The sequence below is a fragment of the Phyllostomus hastatus genome, unplaced genomic scaffold (assembly GCF_019186645.2).
Source record: "Phyllostomus hastatus isolate PE091 unplaced genomic scaffold, TTU_PhHast_1.1 phas_contig_1162, whole genome shotgun sequence".
In the NCBI taxonomy this organism is placed as follows: domain Eukaryota; kingdom Metazoa; phylum Chordata; class Mammalia; order Chiroptera; family Phyllostomidae; genus Phyllostomus; species Phyllostomus hastatus.
In genome coordinates this window covers 8,197,726-8,215,674 of record NW_025333537.1, presented here as the reverse complement: position 1 = coordinate 8,215,674, position 17,949 = coordinate 8,197,726, and the positions used below count along the sequence as shown (strand labels likewise).

The 17,949-nt window shown below is 54.5% G+C and overlaps 2 protein-coding genes and 1 long non-coding RNA gene across 9 annotated transcripts in view; 2 read left to right on the top strand and 1 right to left on the bottom strand.

The window, feature by feature from the left end:
• RPH3A (rabphilin 3A) overlaps positions 1-2,607 on the top strand; it is a 165,301-nt gene extending 162,694 nt beyond the window's left edge. For 6 of the 7 annotated variants that reach the window (XM_045845844.1, XM_045845852.1, XM_045845861.1 and 3 more), the window contains 2 exons: positions 84-165; positions 1,474-1,947. In XM_045845844.1, coding sequence (XP_045701800.1) covers positions 84-165; positions 1,474-1,938 — 547 coding nt within the window. In that variant the 3' untranslated portion in view covers positions 1,939-1,947. Of the gene's footprint in view, positions 1-83; positions 166-1,473; positions 1,948-2,314 lie in introns of those variants that run through there. The other variant, XM_045845877.1, reaches the window with a different exon arrangement.
• Positions 2,234-5,968, bottom strand: LOC123823310. Its single transcript, XR_006786519.1, has 3 exons — positions 5,839-5,968; positions 2,602-3,810; positions 2,234-2,373 (listed from the first exon to the last, which is right to left on the bottom strand). It is a non-coding gene; the product is annotated as an uncharacterized LOC123823310 (long non-coding RNA).
• A 491-nt stretch (positions 5,969-6,459) lies between these two features.
• On the top strand, positions 6,460-16,553 carry OAS1 (2'-5'-oligoadenylate synthetase 1). Its single transcript, XM_045845891.1, has 7 exons — positions 6,460-6,571; positions 8,359-8,636; positions 9,929-10,292; positions 11,143-11,327; positions 12,315-12,547; positions 13,257-13,413; positions 14,540-16,553. Exons 1-7 carry the CDS (start codon positions 6,475-6,477, stop codon positions 14,543-14,545), a joined length of 1,320 nt encoding a protein of 439 aa, XP_045701847.1. The 5' UTR covers positions 6,460-6,474; the 3' UTR covers positions 14,546-16,553.
• Positions 16,554-17,949: the final 1,396 nt, after the last annotated feature.

Sequence of the window (17,949 nt, the reverse complement as noted above, 5' to 3'; positions counted from 1 at the left end):
AAGACCCTTTGGGGTCCTGTCACTAAGGGGCTATTCTTAGTCCTTAAACCTCACTCCTAACAGCCTCTTGTGTCTCCGCGCAGCTGGCTGAAACCGGACATGGGAAAGAAGGCCAAACACAAGACACAAATTAAGAAGAAAACCTTGAATCCTGAATTTAATGAGGTAAGGCCGCCCCATTTTGTCGTGCTACGGAGTAGTTCCTGTGTGTGAGAGAGAGGGAGGGGCTCCCTCCTCGGTGCTGTCAGGCACATCAAAAAACAAAACAAAACAAAAAAAAAACCTTTCTCTCATAGATCAGCTTGGATTATCTAAAGGATAGGTAATGAGTTTCCCGTCACTGGAGGGAATCAAGCCTAAAAGTAAAAACCTATAGATTAGGCAGGAAGCTGCGTTTGAAGAGATACAGAATTGCATCGTCTCCAATATCTTCACCAATTTTAACAGCCTATAATGCTGAAATTTGAGGGAATAAGCAGGGACAGTGATGCCCTTTCCCGTCCACCCAGTTGGTGTTGCCCTGTCGCTGTCCCTCTCCCCCCACATCCACCCAGGACATCAGGTCTTCCTAGAGCCACTGTCTAGATCCCCACTGAATGCGCCCCTTTCTCTGTGTTCACTCCCACCGCCTGGGCTTAGACTCTGGCATTTCATGCCTGGACTGTTGCAGTAGACCTCCGACTCACCTCCCAGCGCGTCGCCCATCTTCCGCAGAAGCATGAGCTTTCTAAAACACAAATCTACATGTGTCACTCCCTGCACCCCCGTCACCGCAGATGTACCCGTGGTTTAGCTACAAGGGTGCCTTTCATCCCATCGTTAAGAGTCAGGAAAAGTGAGAAACAACTAAAAACTCACCTGTCAGGCACTGGGTCACGGTACAGCCACAGGGCCGCAAGATGGAGCCATTATAATGGTGACGCAGAAAAGCGTTCACCAGCGGGCTGTGTTTTTTGCCGTGTGTTACATAAAAGGGAGAAAGAAAACCACAACGTGGTATATTCATACTATATTTCATGTAGTAGGATACACAAACATTTCATATACTGTAATATTCTAATTAATATTCCTATCACTTTTTAAAAGCACTGGAAACGTAAGCACCTCTTGCTCAGGTCGGTCCCAGTCCCCTCACCCACCTTTGATCCCTAAACGATGACGACGGGGAGAGCCGAGCTCATGGCCAGCTGCCTTCCGGGAAACCTGACCAGGACTGTGTTCTCAGTGAAACTCCACTGGCCTCCCCCCTTTCCAACAGAGAGCCCCCGGAGAGAGAATGGCAGGCCGGGAGGGACTTCGTTTTACAGAATGTCTGTGGGAAAGGGCTTGTCAGGCCTGGCCCAGAGGCTCAGTAGGAAGAACCCCTTGCTCCCAGGGTGCCTAGTTCAAGGGCCTCCCGCCAGTCCATGAACCCCTAGACCCCAGAGGCTCAGGGGACCCTCTGACTCCCACGTCCTCCTCTCTCGCATCCAGGAGTTCTTCTATGACATCAAACACAGTGACCTGGCGAAGAAGTCCCTGGACATCTCGGTCTGGGACTATGACATCGGCAAGTCCAACGACTACATCGGTGAGTGCGCCCCGTTCCCAGAGAAGCCCTGCCCTCTGTCTTCCTGGGACGGGAGAGCCTGGCCCAGGGCTGCCTGGCTGGCCAGGAGGGCCTTTCTCTTCTTGGGGCATATCGTCCAAATATGCGGGGTCAGAGCCCGTGGTCCCGATGCAGGTCCAGTCGGAGAGCCTGACTGCCTGGTTGCTGACCACACTGCCTCCAGCAGAACGGTTACCTCGCAGCAGCGTGGGGTCTGCGGCTCTGCAGAAGGCAGGGCGCGGAGGTTGTCTCCTCCCTCCATAGGCAGGTCTGGGATGAGGGTTCTAGTGTCCCCGGCCCCCCTCCGAATGATGAGGGGCAGCAGCCATGGGAGAGGGGGCAGGGTGTGAGCACAGGTGCGGGCGCAGGACTGGGCGGGGCGATGGAACTCTTTGAAAACAGAGGACGAGCTTCTACAGGCAGCGGGAGGCAAGTGTCCGTGGGTGGGCAGCGATGTCGGGGAAAGCCTTAACAAGCGGCCGTAGGAGCCACTGGCAGTTCCCGAGGGGGTGGTCAGTCCGCAGGCAGAGAGGGCCGGGAGCAGTAACCACGCCGTGGCCGTGACAACCGCCCTCCCGAGAGGTCGGATCCCGGGGCGCTGGCGAGGGGGGGGGGGGAGTCTCTGCCCGGTGGCGGTTTTCCCCAATCGGACATCTGGGTCCTGAATGAGAGTCCCACGTGTCCCCCCGCTCTGACCGCCTGTCCCCCCCTGCCCTCGTCCTCCAGGAGGCTGCCAGCTGGGGATCTCGGCCAAGGGAGAGCGCTTAAAACACTGGTACGAGTGTCTGAAAAACAAGGACAAGAAGATCGAGCGCTGGCACCAGCTACAGAACGAGAACCACGTGTCGAGCGACTAGGATGGTGCCCAGGTCTCCGGCTCCATGTCCCGCCCCCTGCCCAGCTCACACCCCGCCCCCCGGCCTGACCCGACAGCCCACGGCACTCTGCTCTCTCTTCTCTACGCCCGTCCCCTGCCACCCTCCCTGCGCCTCTCTTTGGGGTCTCCCCCTCACCTTGGGCACTGCCGCCAAAGACCGCCTCCTCCCTCCGCCACGCTGCTGCTGCTGCTGCCGTGATGAGATGCGGGCTCTGAACCCGGCCCCTTTCTGGTCTCCCCAGGATGGGGCCGTCAGGGCAGGGGTGGGGGAATTCGTACAAGGAGGCTGTTCGTTCCACAGCCTTCCAGTGTGGGCAGTTACAAGCGGTTTTCATCACTTAGGACTGTTTGGAGACCCTCCTGGCCTTGAACAGACACACACACACACACACACACACACACACACACAACTGGTGTTTCCCGTGTCGCGTCTGTGGATCCCCTCAGCGCTGTGGGGACCCTGTGTTCGGGGGCAGACGTGGAACAGCCAGGGCCCCGCCACCTCTGCACACATACACCCCAGTTGCCAGGGAAACGGGCCACCGTGTTCAAGCTCCCTGGTGACCAGGAACACACCCTCCCAGCCCCCAGATACTTTGAGAAGTGGACCTGAAAAATACATAAAGGGACTCCGGTAACCTCCTCCTTCAGGATGTCACCTGTTTGCTTCCTAGCAAGAAAACGACACCTGTTTTCTAGTCCCCCCCACTCTCTGTCCCTTTCTGTCCCACCCACCACATGAAACTCTCCCTTTCTACCCCACCCCTCGCTCCTTCTCCAAAGGGGTTAAATAGCAAAAGCAAAAAATATCTTAACACCGCCTCATGCCCTGGCTTCCTCTCACCACCAGCCAGGCCAGCAGAACCTGAAATTCCACCTGTACACTCTTCAAGCTACCCACTTCTGTTGGCATGGCCGGGTGGCCCTGGGCCGAGGGCCCTTCACATTCTGCGGGCTGTGTAGACGCCCCCCACAGGAGCTTTCCCGGCCCCGGGGGGCCCCCCCAGGTGCACGCAGAAGGTATCTGGAAACCCAAGCTCTGGGCTCAAGGGGGGCCTCGCCGAAGCCCCCAGCATTGGGTTTCTCCTTCCTCTGCTCTTAGTTACATGAACCCACAACCCCCGTCCCTGAAGCTCTGACTCTCTTCTCCGGCGCTCTTGCCCCGCGTCTCACGCAGAGTAGCCTCAGACTCGTCTGTCTCCATCCGCCTGTCTGTCTCCGCCCCTCCCACCCTCCGCCGTGTGTATTGGAAGACTACAAGCCCGACACCGCGCATCTAGAACTTAGTGACAGAGCCCGATATGCTAACAGCTCTTAGTCCATCAGGAATCGTCCAGACTTTTTCCTAAAAAAAAAAAAAAAAAAAATGGTTTAAGGAGAGAAAGGCAGGGAGGACGAACATACGTTTGAGGTTGGGTCTGGGCAGCCTTCGGCGCCCCACAAAAAAAGTCTGGGTTTTCCCCGGCTGCCCTGTACAAACCCCCCCGCCCTGCCCGCCTGCCCACGGCCGTCTGCAGGGGTCCTCAGGTGGGCGCGCAGACGCTCGCCTTCTCCAAACGCTCGCCCTTCGGCCCTCCTGTCTGCGTTCTCCACCCCCAGCTCTCCGTGCGGTTCATTGGCCGGCACCAATTTCTCGCCCCGGTCACCCCTCTCTAAACAGCAAGTTCTCCGCCTTCCCCGAGGCGGCCAGCAGCTTCCTGGCTGCCGTCTTCCCCCCGTGGCCCCCTCCTTCCCACGGCCCGCCCTGAGGAGAAAGCATGCTGGCTGCGTGGCCCAAGCCTGACGCTGGTCTTGGCGCTGGAATCAGCATGTGGCAAGCTCGCGGCGCCCGCAGTCCGGGCGCAGGCGCTCTCCGCTGTCCCCACCAACATAACCGTCCCCCTCTCCCCCCCACCCCACCCCACCCAGAATACACTCTCGCCTTCCGGTGCATGCAGAACCGTCCACTGCGTTTCTTTGTGATGATGTAACCAAAAATAAAGTAGGAATATTCAGGAAAACTGGTGGCCTCTGCTCCTTCCTTTCTGGCTTCTGGACGTCCATCCCCCCCCCCACCCCCACCAGGATACATGGTGCTACTCGGCTAGTCAGTGTTTCATGAGCATCTACTATGTTCCAGCCACTGGGGACATGGCGGTGAACAAGGAAGGCGTGGGCTGGGCTCCGCCCACGGGGAGTTTGCTTTCTGGCGGGTTTCATCTTGGGCTCAAGGCAACTCCTCTGACCCCGCCCCCTCAGGAGAGGGCTTTGTGCTGGCGCCCGCACCAGCCAGGCAGCATCCGCACCTTCTCCCTCCTTCCCCAGCCTTTCCCCAGGCGAAAAGAGACGGTAGAGTCGATCCAGGGCCCAGTTCAGTCAGCTCGCCCACCTGCCACATGAGTGACCCCAAGCCCAGAGAAGGGAAGGTCTTAGCACAGCAGCGCCAGGGAGGGAGCCGGGTTGCCGGGCAACCTCGACACCTCGGTTGGCACTAACAGCACCATCAAACCCCTCCTTCTCATTGCTCGCCTCCCCTCCTGCAACCAACGAGCCTTCCCCAGGGCCCCTCCTCACTCGAGAGCCCCAGCCTGCCCGCCGGGGAGTGGAGCAGGGAACACTCAGTGGAATTCTTCCTCTCACTGCAGCTGATCCCAGAAGAGCTCAGGCAGTGGATCAGGAGTGCTGGGCACTTCCCAGAAGGAGCAGCCAGCTGCTGCCCACAGACACTTCTCTTCCAGGCCAAGTCTGAGACAAGTCCCCGCTCCCGGCTCTCGCCCCCAAAGGGGCGGCGCGTCTCCTGGGGAGGTTTCTCCTTGCACCCCACCCGGGCTCTGCCCGCCACCTCCCGGCGCCCAGAAGATTCTGCTCTGTCCGGGGGACACGGTGTCTATCAAAAAGCATTTCCTTGGGTGACCTCTGTGCGTACACCCCCACCGAAGCTGCCCTAGAGTCCTGTTTTTTTCTACCATCCAGCTAGCAGCCACCACGTGGACAGCGGTGCTGATGAGGGCCACCCAGGCAGGGCCGCACAGGCCTCCCAGGAATGGCAGGCCACACTTGTTGCCTCTCTCCCCGCCCCGGGCTCACAGCATTCACCACTAATCCATAGGGCATCCTTCCCCCGGAGCCTGCTAGCGGCCTCTGAATCCTTCTTAACACAGCAATCTCAGCCACCGCCACCACCCAGTTACGGGCAATGGAAAAGAAACAGATTGCCACCTCAAATGCTTGGTCTCCCTCCCCAGGCGCGGGCACGTGCCAAAGAAGCAGAGAGAAAGACATGAGGAAGGGTGATCGTCAGTATGTCTGACTCGGCTCATGACCTTTTTCCTCCCATTGACATAAAACAGAGGCAACACAAGGTGGTAGAAAGCAGCAAACCAAAAATGCATACCAGCTTTTCAACCCACTCGAGTTCATCATTCGGGTCCCGAGTGGCTGTCACCTTCCGGGGGTGGAGCCTCACCTCTCTGAGTTTCAGTTTCCTCACCCGGAACGTGGCAACAATAATAAATACTTCCGAGAGGTGAGACCAAGTGCCAAGGTCTGGTCCCCCCCGCAGGCCTGACAAAGGTGAGGAGGCCCGGGAAGGGGAGTGGAGGGTCAAAGGGCGCGTGGTTCCTGGTGAATGCAGCAGAGGCTGGCCCACGGCCAGGTGGATTAAACAGTCCGTCCCCTGAAACCCGCGGGCGGGCCCCTCCTCGGTGCAGGCGGCCTTGCCCGGGGTCATTGGCCTAATAAGGTTAAACAACCCGTCGCAGCAGCACGGGAATACCCATCGCCATGGAACAGGTATGTCTTTGCTTGGCTCTGGCCCCAAACTGCCGTGTGCTCTTGAGCAAGTCGTGTCTTCCTGTGGGTCCTCCAGTTCATAGGTGGGACGCCAGAGTGTCACAATGCTCTGACTTGGCTGCCAGGGCCCTCACAGGGGCCTTCATTTTTCAATCTTTCAAGAATGACCCAGGCCTCTGCGCTGAGGGCAGGCCCCTGAGGAGTCCAGCACGTTCTGTCCTGAACAAAGCACACCAGAATGCGCCGTCTGGAACCTCCTTTCACGTGTCCTGAATGGGCACCAGAACTTAAAGCCGCCTGCAGAGGCCCGAGGGCGAAACTCTGGATCCCTCCAAGTATGTCCTCAGTCTCTTCCAGTTGTCTCGCCCTTACCTAATTCTACACAATGCTTTGTGAAGCTTGCCTTTACTGCATCTTTCCAGAGAGTTCCATGGCGGCTTTCTAAAGACAGGTCTCTTTTGCACTTGTGTGGAGTCTAATATATATGTGTAGTCCAAAGTATACACTTTGTTCACGAGTACAATCCCCATCAAGGCACTGGGGAGCCAGCGGGATCTTTATCACACATACGATCCCACTGGGGGGGCAAGGTGTGCGTTCCAAAGGCGGACGCCCACGCCTCTGCGGTTACGTTTTCACCTTGAGCAAAAGTCCACACGGTATACAGGAAGAGGGAGTGTCAATTAATTGATGTGCTGGTTAAGAGAAGGGTGATTGGCCCTGAGCAGTGTGGCTCAATGGGTCGGGCATCGTCCCGCAAGGTCGCCAGTTCGATTCCTGGTCAGGACTCATGCCTGGGTTGCTGGTTCGACCCCCAGTCAGGGCAGGTACGAGAGGCAACTGATCGATGTTGCTTTCTCACATCAATGTTTCTCTTTCTTTTTTCTTCCCTTCCCCTCTCCTTAAAAAAAGAGAAGGGTCATTACGAAAGCTAGCTAATGAGTGTCTACACACGACTTCCTCCAACAATAACAGAATGCACACTTCCTGAGCACACCAGAAACACTCGCCAGGACAGACCACACTCGGGCCACAAAACACGCCTTCCCACAGTCCAAAGGATGGGCATCATCAAGCCTACCCTCTACCACAATGGAATCGGACACTCCATCAATAAAAGAAAGCTACCTGGAAAATTCCAAAATACCTGGAGACTAAATCACACACTTTTAACTAACACGTGGGTCAAAGGATGCTCAGGAGAAACGGAAAACTATCTCGCACTCACTGCCCATGAAAAGAACAATCGTTAAAAGGGTGGGCTCAAGTGGGACCAGTGGTGGGGGGAGCTTCCTGGCACGGAACGCATGTGTCAGAAAAGAAGAAACATTTGCCCCAAGAGGAGTGAATGAGCGGGACAAGGGGAAACTGTCCTCCGTGATTTTACAATGGTGAGTGCATGACATCATGCATTGTTCAAACCCAGGGAGTGTCCACCATAGAGCGAACCCTCATGGGAACTCCAAATTCTGTTTGGTTGATGATAATGAATCAATAGCAACTCACTTCTTACAACGAATGCACTCAGGTTAAAAACAGTCAAAATTATGGGTGGAAGGAGAGGAGACATATATGAATTCTGCACTTTCTGTTCAATCTTTCTGTCAAACTAAAACTGCTGTAAGAAATAAAGTCTATTAATCAAAAGGGGAAAAAAGTATAGTAGGATGCCGTTAAAAAAAAAAGCAAAGGAAAGAGAATCATGAATTTTCGTGTGTAGGTGTGTGTGTTAACCTAGGAAAGCTTCTGAAAAGATCTACCCCCCAAATGTGCACAGTGGTCACCTCTGAGGTTTGGGGTTACGAAAGGGGTTTTCTGCCTCCCAAGTTTTCCCTCTTTGCAGTACGCACCTACAGTGTGGGAAAGACTGTAGGAGACTATAGAACAATTTTGTCACAAGCACCACGAAAAACTGGGAAGAAGAAAAAAACCAAAACCCGGTTTTCAGTCCTTATTTCTCGGGGGCGAGGCGTGGATGGGGGTTCAACAGCAATGTCTCCCAAGTGCAGTCTGAGGGGACGCAAGTGCTGGAGGCAGATTTTCAGCTCCTGGATCTGGAGGGACACTCCCCAGGGGGTTTGACCTGATAAGAAGCAAGAATGTAGCTCCTCCCTTCCCCCAGGAAACGAAACCGAGAGCAGCTGGGACCTGGGCAATATAAAAGACAGCCGCTGCTGGTTTCCTTCGCCACTGGCTTTCCTGTCCCGCCGGAGCATCCTGATGGAGCTGCGAAGGACCTCAGCCAGGGATCTGGACAAGTTCATCGAAGACCACCTCCTGCCAGACGGCCCTTTCCGAGACAGGGTCAATGAAGCCATTGACATCATCTGCAGCTTCCTGAAGGAGAGGTGTTTCCTCCGAGGTGGCGGCCGCTCTGTCCGGGTGTTGAAGGTGGTAAAGGTGAGCCCACCTGCCTGCCAGAACGGGGGGTGGAGGGGGCGTGGCCGAACGGGCACCAGCTTCCCCAGTGAAAGAGAGAGAGCAAAAACATGGAGGTCTTGGGGGCTGGTGGTTTCAAACTGACCCGCACCAGAAACATAAGCGCAGCATGTGAAAACAGACTCTGGGGTCAGGTCCGATGCCTGTAACTGTTTCACACAGGCCCAGGTGAAGTTCAGGAACCACCGTCCCGGGCCACGTCCATTTCTGAGACAGGGGCACTGGGGCCCAGCTCTGAGCTACAATCTGCTAATGAATGGCCAGGCCGAGGGCTCACCACTTCTGCAGCTTAGTAAGAGTACAGATTCTGACAGAGTGGTGATTGCCTGAGGTGAAGAGGGGGTGGGGGGAGGGCGAAGAGGATAAAAAAAGGGTCGAACACAAGGTGACACAAGGAGACTAGGCCTGGATGGTGAGCACATGATAAAGCACACAGATGCCGTATTACAAAACTGTATACTTGAAATTTATACAATGTTGTAGTAACCAACATTACCCTTAGTACATTTAATAGTAATTGCAAAAAGAGTATGCATTTTAAAAGCAGACAGCACCTACTGGCTCTAAATCTTGAGCAAGTCACTTAACCGCTCTGTGCCTCAGTTTCCCCATCAGAAACTCCCTATACCTTGCAGGGCTGTGCAGATTAAGTAAGCCACCCAGCATGGGCCAGACTGCAGTATGGAATGATATATAAGACAGGAAAGGCCGGGGAGTGGAGAACACAGACTCCAGGACAAGGCAGCTGGGGTTTGAACTGTGTCTCTGCTGCCTGTCAGCTGTGGCTCAGGCTGACCTATGACCTCCCTGAGCACCTGTAAGGTGGGGACTAATAGCAACAGTGCCTAAATGGCAAAGTCCTTGGGAGCATCGTATGAGTCAAAACTGGCGATGCCCTCAGAACTGTGGCTAGTGCTCATGAACGTTAGTGATGCCCTGGCTGGTGCGGCTCAGTGGACGGAGCGCCGGCCTGCGAACCAAAGGATGGCTGATTTCCAATTCCCAGTCAGGGCACCCCCCTCACCCCGGGCTGTGGGCGGGGTCCTGGGTGGGGGCGTGTGAGAGGCAACCACACAATGAGGTTTCCTCTCCCTGTCTCCCTCCCTTCCCCTCTCTCTAAAAATAGATAAATAAATAAGCATCCTTTTGAAAAAAGAAAGAAAGGAATGTTAGTGATTGTTCTCATTTGATTTAGGAAGGCTCTTCTCAAAAAAAAAAAAAAAGTCAGATCCCTTTCTCCCCCTCTGTTGCAGGGCGGCTCCTCCGGCAAAGGCACCACCCTCAGAGGCCGGTCCGATGCTGACCTCGTGGTCTTCCTGAGCACCTTCGGGAGTTTTCAGGAGCAGTTTGATCACCGAAAAGAGTTCATCCAGGAAATCAGAAGGCAGCTGGAAGCCTGCAAAAGAGAGAAAATGTTTGGGGTGCAGTTTGAGATCCAGAACAACACAGCGACGCTGCAGAGTCACAGCACAGCGATGCTGCAGAGCCACAGATGGGGGAACGGCCGGGTGATACAGAACCCTCGCTCACTCAGCTTCACACTCTCCCATGGCCCTTCCTGGAGCTGTCCCCAGAAGGGGGTGGAGTTTGATGTCCTGCCCGCCTTTGATGTCCTGGGTGAGTGCCCCCCCCCCACCCGACACCACACCAGGGTGCCAGCCTCTGCCCTAAGTCAGGGCTCCTGTCTCTCTCTTTTCCCATTTCTGATCAGAAATCTCTCAGGGTCTGAAAGTCTTCCCAAAACCAGGCAGCCCTTTCAAACGGGAAAGAAGTCTTAGATTCTCCTCTGGGGAGAGAATGAAGGAGGTCTGATGGGTCGCGGGAGCGACATTAAGCAGCGAATCGGCACAATTTGGGAGCAAGGCATTTCTTAGCAAGCCTGCAAGGCGAAGTGGTTCAGCTTTGCACAGGTGTCAGGTCAACATGTTCATTTCATCTTTCACCCCAAAACGTGAGGAGGCCTCATCACACTTACAACGAGGGGTGGGATCTCCAAGAGGGGACGCACGAGGAACACACCAAAACTCTGAAAGCACCAGAAATGAGAAGAGTTTGGGACTATCCCTTGCTGTGTGCTGTGCTGCCTGCTAGGGTACAACGGTTCCCCCTCCCAAAAGGATAATAATAAGAAGCGTAGAGAGAGAAGGGGAGGAAGGGCGTACCAGCCAGAGGGAACAGCATGGGCAAAGGCCTAGAGGTTAGAGAAGGTCTGTGTGTAGCGAGGGAAATGCAAGACGCCGCCGAGGGTGAATGGAGAGCAGAGGGCAAGGCGGACGTGACCGATAAAGCAGCCGGGGCAATGGATCCCGCAGAAGCCAACCACCTTCGATGGCAGTGGACGGGCGAAGGGGGGGCTAGAGATGGCTCTTCCTGCTGCACCACCGCCAGTCGGCTTGTCTCCCCAGAGAGACTCAGAGACCCTCGGGGCAGAGCCGGCATCCTCAAGTTACGGATTCGTCCCTAACAGGTCAGGTGACGAAAAACTACAGACCTGAACCCCAAATCTACGTCAAGCTCATCCAAGAGTGCGAACGCCTGGGGAGAGAGGGTGAGTTCTCCACCTGCTTCACGGAGCTGCAGCGAGCCTTCCTGAAGGATCGCCCGGCCAAGCTCAAGAGCCTCATCCGCCTGGTCAAGTACTGGTACCAAGAGGTACGGCCGGCCTGCCCAGGCAGGAGCTCTGGGGTGGATGAGAAGGAGGAGGAGGCGGGGAAGAGGGAAAAGGGAGCGAGAGGAGGGGGCAGGGAGGGGAGGGGAGGGGAGGGCAGAAGGACAGAGAGGGGAGGGGAAAGGAGGAAGAAAGGAAAGGGAGGGGAGGGGAGGGGAGGGGAAGGAGGAGGGAGAGGCTGGGAGGGGGAGGGGGCAGCAGAGGGCACCTGGCCTCTAACCCCACTACTTCCTGCAGGTCCAAGTTCCTTCTTTGCATAATGTTCCCAGTTACGTTAAAGCCTGCTTTGGACCCTCCTCTGTCTCAAGTTTTGTGAATGTATCACTACTTCCTCTTTTTTCTTTTTTTTTTTTTCCTGCTGGTCCTCACCGTTGGTGTCCTGTTTCATTGTGTGCCTGGTTATGTGTGTGCCGGTCACCGTACTTGAAGTTATCTGTGAAGTAACGTGAGGCTTTGCGTTCTGTGTCTTCCTGCAGAGGGAGTTTTGTCTGCTTCTCTGAGGCACGTAGGAACACTTCCAGTGCTTCCTCTCCGTTAATTTCCATAATAACCTTTCGAGGGAGAAGCTATGATTACCCTCCACTCGGCAGATAAGAAAAGTGAAGCTGCAAGAGTCGTCTCTGCAGAATCTAAGTCGTCTGTCTGCCCAGAACCAGACGGGGGTGGAGCCATGATGCACACCCCTGTTCGTCAGAATCCGGGGCCCAGCGAGCTTTTCCCCCAAACAGCGAGGCAGCACAGAACAATTTAGATTTTGTGGGTCACATGGTCTCTGCCTTACCTACTCAACTCCTGCCTTTGTGGCACAAAAGCACCCAGAGAGCGTCTGTAAATGCATGGGTGTGACTTTGCACCAAGAAAACTTGATTTCCAAAAAGGAGCCCTACGTTGGATTTGGCCCATGGGACATGTGCTTTGCTCAAAGCTGGACAAACCCACTTTCCTGGTTGTTTTTGCTCTTCTCTTCTCAGTGTAAGCAGGAGCTCAGACAGCCCCTGCCGCCTCAGTACGCCCTGGAGCTGCTCACAGTCTACGCTTGGGAGCAGGGGAGCAAGGAAGCAGACTTCATCATGGCCGAGGGGTTTCAGACCGTCTTGGAGTTAGTTGTGAACTACTGGAAGCTTTGCGTCTACTGGACAAAGTATTACGACATGAGCCACCCTGTTATTGGCCCATACCTGCGCAGGCAACTCCAGAAACCCAGGTACTCTATCCCCACAGGGCCTAGCCCCCCACAGAGATGGACACCCCCCAACCCCCAGATACGGCTGTGGTGCCTTGGAAATGAGGAAGGGGGAGGCTCCATTCGTACTGGTCACCTCCTCCCTGACCCTGAGAGGCCACCGCCGTGCCAACTGCTTTGCAGAGGCCGGCTAGCGTTCTGAGAGGCAGGGAGCTTGTCCAGACCCTGACAGGAGTGAGCGAAACAGCTGAAATTTGAGCTGAAATGACAGCAGCCGCAGCAGCCGTAATCATTGTTCCCAGGGACAGAAAGCTTGCTGTAAGACTCACGCATTCTAATACAACAGCAAGAATTATTTTCATTCCGACTGATGTGTATCAGCCTCTCATTATGCTCCCAAGAACTGTGCGGAGCCTTCCACGTGCCTTGGCTCAGCGTGGTCAACTGGCCCCATTTCGCAGATGAGGAAGCCGAGGCTTAGAGAGCTCCAGGGACCTCCCCAAGGACACACCACTAATAAAGGGCAGAGGGGACACTTCACTCGGGTCTGTGAGGCCCACGTGCAAGGGGTCCTTGTCCCAGGTTCACTGCCCACCACGCCGCAGGGCCCTGCTGCGCCCTCCCCCCTCCCCCGACTCCCACGCCGCCCCAGGCTGGTGTTTTGCAAGAGCAGGAGCACCCAGACACAGCCCCGCCCCTCACGTGTCCCTCTCGAAACGTCGCTCTTCAGGCCCGTGATTCTGGACCCAGCTGACCCGACCGGAAACGTCGGTGCGGACAACCCACCAGGGGGCTGGGAGCGGCTGGCGGGACAGGCCAGGGTCTGGCTGACTTACCCATGCTTTAAGAAATGGAACGGGTCTCCGGTGGGCTCCTGGAACATACAGGTGAGACCTTCTGCTTCCTCCCTGTCACCCTTCCCCCGCCCCTCCGCACAGCTTGGGGCATCGGCTGGCTGCCGTTCTTTCCCAAGAAACGGCCTCTTGCTAGAGGTCCCTCGCCCTCATGCAGGTTCGGGCTGAGCTCCCCTATTTTAGGGCAACTTTCCAGCCTGGAATTTTCACATCTTTTGTTCCGAGTTCATTCTTTAATCCATGCTGTCTTGGCCGAAGGCCACTTTAACAACTCCAGTTGGCTCCTTCTAATAATAACAGTAAACACGGCAACCGCTGCGCATTCATATTTGCTTTGGGCTCAGATACCGTCCTAAGCCCATTTGCACACGTTGTTTAATTCAGTCCTCACAACACCTGACGAGGCAGGTTTTCTACTCTCATCCCAGAGATGCGAAAAGGAGGTTCAGAGAGGTGAAGCCGCCTACTCAAAGGCACTCAGCGAGCGAGTGGTAGAGCTGGGGTTCGAACCCTAGGACTCCACCGCCAGCGCTCATTCCATTGTGTAATCTGCCTGCCTTGCGTCCCCCTACTTAGTGCCTGGCAAACAGGAGACTCAGAACTGCCCACCGAGATGGGCTGGGCATGTCACAAAGCTAGGAGGGGCAGAAACTCCTGAGCTGGGATGTTTCCGCCCCCAGGGTTGGGGTCTTTTTCCTGCTGGGGGACGTCAGAGGGGGTTCCCCGGGAAGCAGGCTCCCAGAGGGAGCGTGCTATACAGGAGCCAACACTTGCAGAACAGGAGGCGTCCAGCTGGGACGCAGCCCAGGGACAGTGTCAGCCCACCCCTTCACCCCACCGCGCCTGGGGGAGCCCTGGAGCTCCGATGGCCTTCAGAGCTGTCCTAGAGCAATCTGAGGAGTCACGCCTTTCTACCTGCCCTGGAGCAGCCCCTGAATGCGGGCCACCCAGGAAGGGGCGTGGCCTTTTAAGCAAGGGGCTCTGTGCAGCCCAGGCTACCCTAAAGGGGGCTGATACCCAGAGTCTGCTTGCTGACAGCCTCCCCGGCTCCTGGGACTTGCTCGTGCTTCTTCAGGGAGGATCCAAGTGGCATGTCACCGAGCCCAAGGCGGGACGACCCGCTCTCCAATGCGACCCTGTGCTGTATTTACCCTTTCAGATCTAAGAAGGCAGCCAAGATACCTGGATAACCTGTGCTCTCGAGACTCCTCAGCTCCACGGTTCCAGACAGCACCCCGGACCCCCTCATGGCCACAACATATGCCTGGCAGGGCCCCCTCCCAGGCGCAAGGAGGATAACCGGCCCCACAGCTCACCTGTTGCCTCCCACCCGCAAACCAGCCAGTCCCCGGCCTGCTTACCCTGCCTTGCCTTTCCCTGGGAGCTATGCTAAAGGTTCCTGGCCCTGTGTTCCCCTCGCCCCCTCCGCCCCCTGAGCAACCCTGGTGGTTGCCCCCACCCCCGGCCCTGTGGCGACTGCACCTCCTCTTTCTAGGGACCTGTGAGTAATAAACCTCTTCCTTCAGGACGACATTTATCTTTAACATTAGCAAAATAAATCATTAAAAAAAAAAAAAAAGCCACTCCCACAGTCCTTCGCTCCGACCTGTTAAAATTTGGGGCCTGTCCCTCCAGCCTTTTTTCTGACTCTGCCTGTCCCCCTGCGCATGTAGAGTTTTTATAAAAGTGGGGTTCTGCCTCCTACCCACGTTTGTCACCTGCTTTGTCGGGTGTATCACTCCATGCAAAGAGGAAAATTTTGGCACATCTAAGGGCGCCATTGCATTTTACCGGGTGCATAATCCGTCTGTGTCGTCTCCTGAGTGTTTCGGGATTATAAACCATATTACAGCCATCAGTAGATTTAGTTGAACTAGTAACTAGTTGCTTAACTGGAAAGCCACATAGTACTCCTTTTAATTTTCTGAGGAATTCCCATATTGTTTTCCACTGTGGCTGTACCATTTTGTACTCCCACCAACAGTGCACGAGGGTCCCAGTCCCTCCACACCCTCACCAGTGCTGTGTCTTTGGTTTTTTCAAAAATAGGTTATATAGTAGCCATTCTAACACATGAGAGGTGGTAGTTCATGGTTTGCATTTGCATTTGCCCGGTGATTAGTGATGTTGAGCATCTTTTCATCGGCCCATGGGCCACTGGCATGTCTTCTTGGGGGAAAGGTCTCTTCGAGAGCCTGGCTCGTTTCTTAAGTGAGGTTATTTGTTTGTTTGTTTGTTTGTTTTTAATTGTTTTTGCTATCAACTTTTGCTCCTCATTATTTTGAAGACTAACCCCTTCGGTGTTACGGTTTGCAAATATTTCCTCCCTTCCCATAGCTCGCCTTTTCACTGTATCGATTGTTTCATTGTTAGTTTGACGCAGTCTCTCTTGCCCGGTTTTGCTTTTGCCGCCTGCACTTTGCGCACCCGGCCAGCTGACCGTGGGCGGGGCTGCCGGGAACACACAATAGGGGGATGGGCTATCTCTCTGACAAACGGCGCTGGGAAAACTGGGCATGCACCCACAAAAGGACGACATTGGACCCTTCCCCTGTAGCACACCCACAGGTCAACTCTAAATGGACTAAAGACTTGAAGGATAAATAAATTAAAATACTACCTTGTCTTAATTACTAGAATCTTAAAGTAATTAGTAATATCTCATAGGAAACTGTGTTCCCTCTCACTCTTTTTTTTTTTTTAAATAAAAATCCCTGGCTTCCTTTGGCTCTATTTGTATGTTAAAATCAATTTGTAAAGTTTCACCCAAAATCTAGGGAGGCGTATAATTGGAGTTCTGTAAATTGGTTTTGGAACAATGACATCTATATAATATTAAAAATCTGTGAAGTTGGAGTCTATTTCCATTAAGTCTTCTTTAATGACTTTATGACTAAGTTTTATAACTGTTCCCTGAATAGGTCTTTCATGTTTTTTGTCATGTTATTCTTAGGGATTTGTTTCTGTTATTGTACGAAGAATGTTTTCTTTAATTGTGTTTTGTAATGGTTGGTTCCTGGAAGGTCTCAATGTTTTCAGTAGGTATATCTGATAATAGCGTTATGAGTGATCTTAGTACTTGCCTGAATTTTCTGATTTTATTTACATTTAAACTTGTATTGCTTGTGTGGCCACACAAAAAAATAAAGCAATTTTTCTTGCAAAAAAAAAAAGATTAGTATTTCTCTCAGCTAAGCTCCGATAGTTGGTGAAAAGCCAGCAAGTCCAGGTAATGGAAAGCTCTGGGGTGCTGGGTCTTGGAATTTCTGGCTGGAGCGCAAATTCCTGAGATTTGGAAACAGAGGCGCCAGCGTGCGAGGGGTGCTAGCCGCTGAAGCACCCAAGGCATCCAATCCTGAGTTCCCCAGGGCCGTTCTCTGGGTAACTTCCTGCTGGGGAAACGAAACTGGGAAGAGCTAAGGATTAGTCTGCGGAGATGAGGGTGGAGTTCACGGAGGGTGGAGGAGGCTGGAACGGCCTAAAGGCTGTGGAAGAGAAACCGTGTCTGGTGAGGCTTGCAATCCTGGGTGGGCAGGGGAACTCCGGGTGCTCAACTTCATACTGAGGACTCAACTGGATTTTAATGTACTGCCACCTTCGAAGCCCTGAGTGAGGGGCTCCAGGTACCCGCTCCCCCCTCCTCCTCCTCATGCAAGCCCCGCCCCTCGGTCTGGGCCATGCCAGGGACCCTGGAGTCCCTGAGAGCCCTCCCTGCCCTGCACGCGCACCCTCTTCCTCCTGATTTTGGGGCTGTAATGTCCTCCGTCGTCCAATCCCATTTCTCTTTCAGGCGTCTCACGGGATCCAGCAGCTTTATTAAGCGTTGCCGTCTCTTTCCCGTCATTTCTAGAGCTCTGGCGTGGAGTTGAGGGCTCGTGCATGGAATCAGTGCACCGACTGGATCCAATCTCGACCCTTCTGCTTTCTGCTTTCTACACATTCCTCAGATGCCCCCGTCCCTCGATGGCACGCTCTCTCAGTTCCCAACCTGTTGCGCTGCCGACACGTTAGACACACCTGTGCCTCTAACCCGTCATCCAGTCTTCCTCCTACACTTGAATACCCCCAGTGACGTGGCCCTGACTACTGTGTAAATATAAACTGTGTACACACTGCTCGCCTCTGACCTCTGAAACTCGTTCACCCTCTGACCCCATCTCTCATCTCCTTCCCGGGAAGGCAGGCTTCAGGAAGCTCCTGTCGAGATGACTTGGGACCCGAGGTTTACTCGGAGGCAGAGGGTGTGCTGGCTCCTTGAGTGAAGGGGCAGAGGACCAATGAGTTTCTGAGTGGGATGGGGACTCTGGTTCGGGCCAGTCCCGAGGACGAGCTCCAGTGTGCACACGCCGGGTGGAGGAGGAACAGGGAAGCCACGGAAAAAGGAGTCCAGGTGGTGAACATAGCGACAGCAACGGGCTGCCTTGGGGCCTCAAGGGTCCACTCTGCAGCTTACAGCTGCCTCCTTCTGTGCCAGTCCCCACACGATGTAAATCTTGTAGCTTTATAATGTGTTCATAAGGTGATATTGCACGAAAGGTGCTATTCTGAACTCTCCTTTCTCCTCTTAAA

Bases quoted from the DNA above. Each gene is read 5' to 3' on its own strand.
- OAS1 (XM_045845891.1), top strand. From the start codon at position 6,475: ATGCGCCGTCTGGAACCTCCTTTCACGTGTCCTGAATGGGCACCAGAA. The intron at 6,572-8,358 runs GTATGTCCTCAG...CCCTTCCCCCAG, and splicing joins GAAACTCTGGATCCCTCCAA to GAAACGAAACCGAGAGCAGC. The intron at 12,548-13,256 runs GTACTCTATCCC...GTCGCTCTTCAG, and splicing joins AGGCAACTCCAGAAACCCAG to GCCCGTGATTCTGGACCCAG.